The sequence below is a fragment of the Alternaria arborescens genome (genome assembly GCF_004154835.1).
Source record: "Alternaria arborescens strain FERA 675 chromosome Unknown contig_41, whole genome shotgun sequence".
In the NCBI taxonomy this organism is placed as follows: domain Eukaryota; kingdom Fungi; phylum Ascomycota; class Dothideomycetes; order Pleosporales; family Pleosporaceae; genus Alternaria; species Alternaria arborescens.
In genome coordinates, this window is record NW_021167896.1 from 174066 (window position 1) to 182090 (window position 8025).

General features: G+C 51.8%; 3 protein-coding genes across 3 annotated transcripts; 1 reads left to right on the plus strand and 2 right to left on the minus strand.

Annotated features, from left to right (window-relative positions):
- Window positions 1-252: 252 nt before the first annotated feature.
- AA0111_g10959 (hypothetical protein) lies at window positions 253-1818 on the minus strand (the record flags this gene model as incomplete). Its single annotated transcript, XM_028644769.1, has 3 exons — window positions 253-1207; window positions 1261-1417; window positions 1470-1818. 3 exons carry the CDS (start codon window positions 1816-1818, stop codon window positions 253-255), a joined length of 1461 nt encoding a protein of 486 aa, XP_028501475.1.
- Window positions 1819-2639: 821 nt separating this feature from the next.
- Window positions 2640-4823, plus strand: AA0111_g10960 (hypothetical protein; the record flags this gene model as incomplete). Its single annotated transcript, XM_028644771.1, has 1 exon — window positions 2640-4823. One exon carries the CDS (start codon window positions 2640-2642, stop codon window positions 4821-4823), a length of 2184 nt encoding a protein of 727 aa, XP_028501508.1.
- Window positions 4824-5906: 1083 nt separating this feature from the next.
- On the minus strand, window positions 5907-7545 carry AA0111_g10961 (hypothetical protein; the record flags this gene model as incomplete). The annotated part of the gene is made up of 2 exons (XM_028644772.1): window positions 5907-7210; window positions 7275-7545. 2 exons carry the CDS (start codon window positions 7543-7545, stop codon window positions 5907-5909), a joined length of 1575 nt encoding a protein of 524 aa, XP_028501507.1.
- Window positions 7546-8025: the final 480 nt, after the last annotated feature.

Below are 8025 nucleotides of genomic sequence, written 5' to 3' on the forward strand. Positions count from 1 at the left end.
GGATGCGATGGGCGCTGAGGTACCGGCAGGGAGGGTGAAGAGTCAAGCTGAACAAGAGGCAGCCGAGGTCTAGCGCGAGAGAGCACTGACCAAGCGGAAATTAATCAGCGGCATCACTAAGAGAACACCAGATCTCAAATACCAACGAGGCAGTTGCGTCTTCCCACTTTGCTACTCATCCACGACGTCATACACGAAAAGGCAGAAGCAGATATGAATTGGTCTTTATTGAAACTTCTAACACGGCATCACTTAAGCCATGTCAGCTACTCCCTTCTCCTTGGACACAAGTGTCTCCTCATTCAACGGTTCTTCACCTTCCAGGATTGGCGCAATCGCCTCCTTTTGCGGCGGATACACCGCACTTTCTACCAACGACCCTGTTGCTGGCGAAATATACATGCAGATGATGTAGTGCGTTACTAGCGAAAGGCAGAACCCAAAGATCCACGCGAATGTGTATACTTTCCATGCGCCACCGATATCTAGAGTATTGTCGATACTCTTCGCAAAGCCAGGGAGAAGGGGAGCAAATCCCATAACGAATGACACATATGCTCTCCAGTTCCAACCGCGGTTGTACCAATAAATGCCACGGTCGGTATATAGCTGATCCACATCGAGCTTGCCCTTCTTCACGAGGTAATAGTCGCTGACCATGGTACCTGCGAGAGGACCCATGAGACATGAGTAGCCACTCAGGAACGAGAGCAAGCCAGACGCATTCTTTATGATATTCCATGGAGTGGATACAATGCAAAAGACGGAGATGATGATGGTAGCTCGGAAGACGTTGATGTATTTTGGTAGCATACCAGCAACATCATTTGCGAACGGATACGTATCTGCTGCAATTTGGTTTCCGATGGTGGCAAGGAGGAAGCTGGCAGATACAAAGAATTTCGCAGCTCTGGAGTCGAATTTGGCGATAACGTCTGGCATATACCACTCAAAGTCGCCCCATATATAGGAATGAGCATCGGTGACGAAGATGGGTGTCAGCGCTCCTAATGTTCCAATGATGGGTAAGGCGAGGAACTGGTGGTAACCCGCGAGTTGATTCTTGGAGAACCTGCCGAAGTCTGGCATGTTGACGGCTAGGGACGAGAAGAGTCCAACGACGGCATTGAGTCCAGTAAGGACTGAGTAGGTGGTGGTCATGTAAGTTGAGGTAAGCTCCACTTTTCCCTTAATGAGCGGACCACCACTGGGTATGAAGTCAGCGCTATCTAAAGGTGCATTATGCTCAGAAGCACTCACCCCTTGGTCACAATCACGGCCCAAAGGAACAATGCGAAGAACGTTGGCGGCACGACGATGCCCTTGATCCAAAAGAGAACGCGCAACTTCGAGATCGGCATAACGGCGAGCGCGGTCTGGAGAAACCAGTATAAGAACAAGCACAGCAAGCCAGCCGCTACGAGACTGTCAGCAACACGCATGGATATATAGAGATGGATGAGGCATACAGTCTATACCAGCGCTCTCAGGCAAATGATTCGGAAAAGTGATAAAGCCTGGCCAAATCGCCTCAAGGCAACGTTGCAGGAAGTTGCTTGCCTGCACTGTGAGAATAGCAGCCCACATCATCGCAACGAAGGCTCGAATGCAGATCGCTGGAAACGAGCCATACATGCCGAAGACACTTCGGATGACAACGGGGAATGATACGGCGTACGTGGCGCCCATCTTCCCAGTGAGCGTTATGACCACACTGCAGATGGCGAACCCGAAGAAGACGATGGGTATCGTTTCTCTAGCCGTAAAACCCAGCGCCATGACACTGCTGACGGTGGACGCCAAAGGAGGGGCGAGCATATCCGAGCACCAGTACGCCCAGTAGTCAAGCCCACCCCAGGTACGCTGTTGAGGAGGAACCGGATCAAGATCTATTGTTGACCTGAGGATTAGCCTGGCTCCGATCCATACACGTGCCATCAACTACACACCTTTGTTTGACCAGCGCGACCCATATTTACCGCTCTCAAAGGGTACCCTCAGATGAAGATGAGGTGCAAGCCTTGCTTTAAGCACAGACATGGTCAGAAGTAACACAATACAATGAATGCACTGGAGTTCATTTGAACAGAGCTACATTCGGCCTTTATGAAGCTCCACAGTCTCGATTGCTGAATCGCGACAGCTACATAGCTGTACCATGATTGCCCCCAGCTTGATAACCATATCAGTTCCTATCTCGGAGGTGTTCGCCGTTGGCGCGGCGGGGTGAATGCGGAGACGGGAAAGGTTTGGCATAACTATCGAGGAGGGCAGTACTCCAATCTTGATATGTAGACAGGCATCAATAAATGTCAGCCGCTGGGCAGAGCGGAGGCTTCTTATCGGTGAGGCACGCTAGGCTGTTTTTTACTAGTGCCTTTTCGATAGCCGTCGCCCAAATTCGGGCCGTAGGCTCGTTGCATATTCCGTTATTCCGTTCGCGGCCAGTCTTGGACTCCCCACGTTCATCTGATGAGTTCGATATCGGACGCCGGTATGGAGTGCCGACCTTCTCTCCTGGGTTTCTGTATATCTTTCTTTCCTACTTGAGCTCGAAGAGATCAGGCAAGTTTAGCATACGCACAGCCTTTCAACCATCGCGTCTTTGTAGCCTTACGCTATTGCGAACGACGGCAGACATGCCTCTCAATACCACGATGCTCTCCTTTGACGCGAAGCCATACGCGTTTTCCTTCCCTTTGGAACATACTGCGTTGCTCATAATCGACATGCAGCGCGATTTCCTGCTCACCAAAGGTTTCGGCGAAATCCAAGGAGGAAACCTAGAAGCTGTTCAAGCTTCGATTGCTCCAACTAAGAAATTGTTGGAAGCGTGCCGGAGCGCCGGCCTGGCTGTATTCCACACTCGCGAAGGCCATAAACCAGACCTCTCCGACTGCCCATCATCAAAGTTGATCAGACAAGAAGCTGCACCAGGCAACACCCAACACAAACTAGTCATAGGTGACAAGGGAGAGCTGGGTCGCCTACTTACCCGTGGAGAATACGGACATGATATTATCGAAGAGCTGAAGCCGTTACCTGGAGAGGTTGTCATCGATAAACCAGGCAAAGGCTCGTTCTGGAATACAACCATTTTGCATCAACTCAAGGCGAGAGCCATCACACATCTCATCGTCTCTGGTGTCACTACGGAATGCTGCTTTGCTACTACCATCCGGGAAGCGAACGATCGGGGCTTCGAATGCTGTGGTATTGAAGAGGCCACCAGCGGATACAATGACGCTTGCTTCAAGAAGTCGACTTTGGATATGATACATTGGTCGCAAGGCCTGTTCGGATACATTGGTAGCTTGGATCCTTTACTAGACGCCCTCGCACCAGTATCAAGCAAGAGAGTCGAAGCCAATTCAACGCCTCCTCAAACACCGCCGATATTCGACGGCGATCTCACGATACCCGCTCTACAGCGAGCGTATAAGAACGGTCTTTCGCCCCTAACAGTCGTTGACGCGGTCTACGACAAGATCGAAGCGTACAAGAAGATAGATCCGGCAGTATGGATACACCTGCCGCCACGCGTAGTGACTCTAGACGCCGCAAGACAGTTGATATCGACTTTTCCTGATCGAAACGCTCTTCCACCTCTATTTGGCGTTCCGTTCAGCGTCAAAGACAGTATCGATATCGCCGGTCTTCCTACCACAACTGCATGTCCGCCACTTGCTCATGTACCTTCATCGTCTGCTCCTGTGTACGAGAAGGTCATCGCCGCAGGTGCTTTGTTTATCGGAAAGGCCAACTTAGATCAACTCGCTACCGGACTTGTAGGCTGTCGCAGTCCATACGGTATCACTCATTCAGTCTACCATGAAGACTACATCAGCGGCGGTTCAAGCAGCGGCAGCACAGTATCAGTAGGAGCTAACCTCGTCTCATTCTCCCTAGCAACGGATACAGCTGGGTCAGGGAGAGTACCTGCTGGTTTCAACGGCATCGTCGGATACAAGCCCACACGAGGAACAATCTCCTTCCGAGGCATCACGCCGGCATGTCTGTCACTAGACTGCATCGCACTCTCCACCAAAACCATATTCGATGCGCGAACTCTCTGGCAAATCCTCGAAGGCCACGACCCACTCGACCCCTACGCGAAACCCGAGATAACATTCGAACGCCACGTAAACAGCATCGGACCCCAATCGCGCACATTCAAATTCGGCATCCCACCACCCGAAGCACTCGCCATCTGCTCAACACCAGCTCGGCGCATGATCAACGAGACAGTATCGAAACTACAAGCAATCGGCGGCCTCCTCACTCCAATCGACTGGTCGCCCTTTCAAAAGGCGGGTCAACTCCTCTACGACGGCACTTTCGTTTCCGAACGCCTAGCCTCTCTGCCAGATGACTTCCTCAAGAAGAACCGCTCAGCACTACATCCTGTAACCGCGCAGCTCATGGACGCTGTTGTTGCGCGGAAGAGCTCGGCCGTAGATGTATACCGCGACCTACAAGCGCAAGCTCTCTATACCCGCCAAGCAGAAAAAGTTTTCGCATACTCCGCTTCTGGCGTTGACGTAGTGATTGTACCAACGACGCCTACGCACTGGAAGATAGACGAGGTGCTGGCGGATCCGATCAAGAAGAATAGTATCTTGGGCGAGTTCACGCATTGTGGGAATGTGCTGGATTTGTGTGGTGTGGCTGTTCCGGCGGGGACATATCCTGTTAAGGAACTGAGTGGGAAGGAGGAGGATGGTGGTGTGTTGCCATTTAGCGTAACATTTTTGAGTGGCTCGAGACTTGATGCGGAGATGCTGGAGATTGCTAGAAGGTTTGAGGAGAGTATGAGCGTTTGAGATGGCTATCAGGTGGTTCGTTCAGGACTTACGGCTGTGCGTATGAGATATTGACATCGTATCTGATGGGGTGTCTCAAGACATTCGGGTATGAACTCAAAACATCTTGAGACGTCTAGAGATATCCATTGCAATGTATCACTCATGGTCACTTGTTTGTTGACCCAGTGTCTTTGAGCTTCGTTTGCGAGACCATACATACTTAGGTAGCCCTTGCAGCCCTCCATTGGAAGAAGTAATTAAACCCACCATCCAACATCAGTGCCCAGCCTACCCAGGCGCGTAATCACAGCTATAACTCCCGTTGCTAAACTAGAAACATGGATCAGAAGACTGACCGTCGTGACTCAGCTATAGCGGCCGACGATTCAAATCAGCACCTAGTCTTCCATGAGCGCAACTGTATATCTGAATTATACAGCTCAGATGATTCCGAAATCTCCCACTCTCCTTCACTCTCATCCCTAAAGCGTCCCTACTATCCCTCTCGAAGCGATGGCTTCCCGGATGTCTTACGCACCGATAAGTTTACACCGACTCAACATTCAAAATCATATCAGAATAAAGACCGCCACCCACCAATCAAACAGCCAGAGAAGGAGAAAGGAACTCAGACTGTCAGCTGTAAGATGGCAGCCACTGGAAGGAATAATATACCACAATGCAGATATGGTGACCGACGGAAGCTTACCCACCGGAACGACGACGTGGAGAACAAGGTGTGTTGGTTTCATGGTAGCAGGCGTGGCAAGGATAAGAAGGATCAGCAATGTCAGAAATAAGACAGTGTTGAAGCACAACACTCGCATCACGAGTCCATAGGTTCATCATCATCGTGGTCGTCCTTGTTCTTCACCAGCCCAATAGCACATGCTCATACATACACATAGAACGTGGAATTCAATCGTGACAATCTGATAATTGTACCCATGATAAAAATGACTATGAACAAGAAGACCCAAACCAAAAAGCAGATCATGCCGCTATGCCAAAACTCAATGTTAATGAGGAAAAAAAAATAGAGAAACAAGCAAACAACGTATCTCGTATACATTCATCCCAGCCTAGCTATATCCATCCCCTCTACAACGACAACGCAACAGCAGCGAAAAGCGCAACCACGAAGCCAATCGTAGCCCCACTGTTCAACTTGCCACCCGCACTATCGCCATGAATTCCTAAAATCTCCGCCTGCCTTGAGAAAGTAACATTCTGCTGGATCGTCTCATTCAAGCACTGTCCGTTGACGATATCCAGTCCAGCCAAATCATTTGGCTCACGGAAGAACATGTAGCTCCTGTTGTTCAGACCCTTGAAGCCCTCGGTGTTGTACGGGAACCACATGGTGTCGTCGGTGGCAGAGGTATTGCGGAGGAAGATACATTGGACTTGGTTCGGGAAGTCGTGAGCGAGCTGGGGGTAGTCCTTCATGACGTCGCTGTTTGAAGTGTCGGCCACGAGGACGAATTTGCGCTGAGGGAAGGTGGCAAAGACTTTCTGGAGGAGGAACATGCGGATGGAGAGGGTAGCGGATACGTCTGAAAAGTTGAGCGGGCGCGTGTCGAAAGAGCCACCGGGGTAGGTCTTGTAGATGAAGTCCATGTAGAGACGGGTGGCCTGCTCGGGGGTGGTGGTCAGATAGTGGAAGTGCGTGTTGTTGGGTAGGGTCTGCGACCAGTTTGCGTAGATCTCGGGCATGTTCATCCAGGGGGTGAAGGGACGGGCAAAGGAGTTTAGAAGGCCTTCCTTGGGGTCGTAGATCTTGGTTACACGCAGGATGTCGTCAATGTCGGAGATGAAGGTGATACCCTCAGATGGCACAAGGAAGGCAGTGGCATTGCCGCTCATGGTGCCGTTGGTGTAGACGTTCAGGCGCTGGACGTTGTTGGTCTCGTTGCCGGGGAGGAGGCCGTTGGACTGGATCGGTACGAAGACGTCAAAGTCGCCCTCTACGGTCGTCTCGTAGGGGAGGGTGAGGTTCTGGACGCCGCCAGGTGCTTCGACGGAGTTGCCGCCTCCGGGCTCACCATCACCACCCTGCATGGGCGCGGGCTCGAGCGACATGGAGACATTCTCACCGCCTTGCTGGACGACGAAGATGGATCGCGTGAGGTTGCGTGCCTGAGCCTTCTGGTTGTCAGGCAGCTGGTCAACACTGGTGTCGATCAGGAAGACGTTGGCCAAGTCGTCGACCTTGCTCTGCGAGATGTCCGGGAACTTGTAGACATTGCCGTGGAAGCGAACGTTCCAGCCCTGGTCGGTCCAGTTGGCATAGGGAGGAATGTTGAGGACTTCGGTGGGCTTCGCAGCCAAATCGTCGTCGTTAATGCCGAGACTTGAGAGGACTTGGCTGCCGGTAGGCAGGTCCTCGAACCAGCCGGGGATGCCTAGTGACGAAGTGTCAGCACAAGCCTTACTAGCGCAAGGCTTGCCTTGGATGCATTTGCTTACCCTCTGTGAAGAAGCTGGGCAGGTCTGTTCCCAGAACGCTGCCTATCGAGTTTGCATAGTTCTCTACGCCACTCTTGATGTCGTCGATGATATCCCTTTTCTGCACATAGCTGTGTCGCCCGTCGAACCGGATGGCCGCGGGTGTCACAACAGGCGCCCGAACTTCGACCTTGGCGGGAACAGCTGTCGGCTCTGGCACGGCGACTGCACCAGCGAGACCAAGTGTCGCGCTGAGTAGCAGAGCTCGCTGAGATGCGCGTTGATGCACCATCTTGTTGGTGTTGTTGTGATGACAAGGATTGAGGTCTAAAGGGGCCCTCGCGTGCAAGTCGCGTGTAGGGAAATTACAAGTCGAAGCGACAGACTGAAAGGGAAGAGTAGAAGGAAATGCACAAGGAAAAGAGGAGAAGGCGGCGGAGAAACCTTGGAAGATGGCGATGTGCAAACCGCGCTTGTCGTGTTTCGTCTCGGGCTAACAGCAGGTTTACAGCGAAATTGATGGTGTTGGTTGCTGCAGGTACAGCTAGCATGATGTCATTGTGGCTGTTGGTGCATGGGGCTGTGCTTAGGGGCTGCGCTAGCGCATTTGATCGCCTCCCGGGATCGATCCACTGCGATTTCACTCCATAACATGTTTTACAAGCGAGTGACGCGTACAAGCGAGTGACGCACCCCACCAACTTTGCGCACCTCACCTATCTCAATCTACAATGGCTCTACGCAACGTTACTCAATTACTCTCAAATGAAGC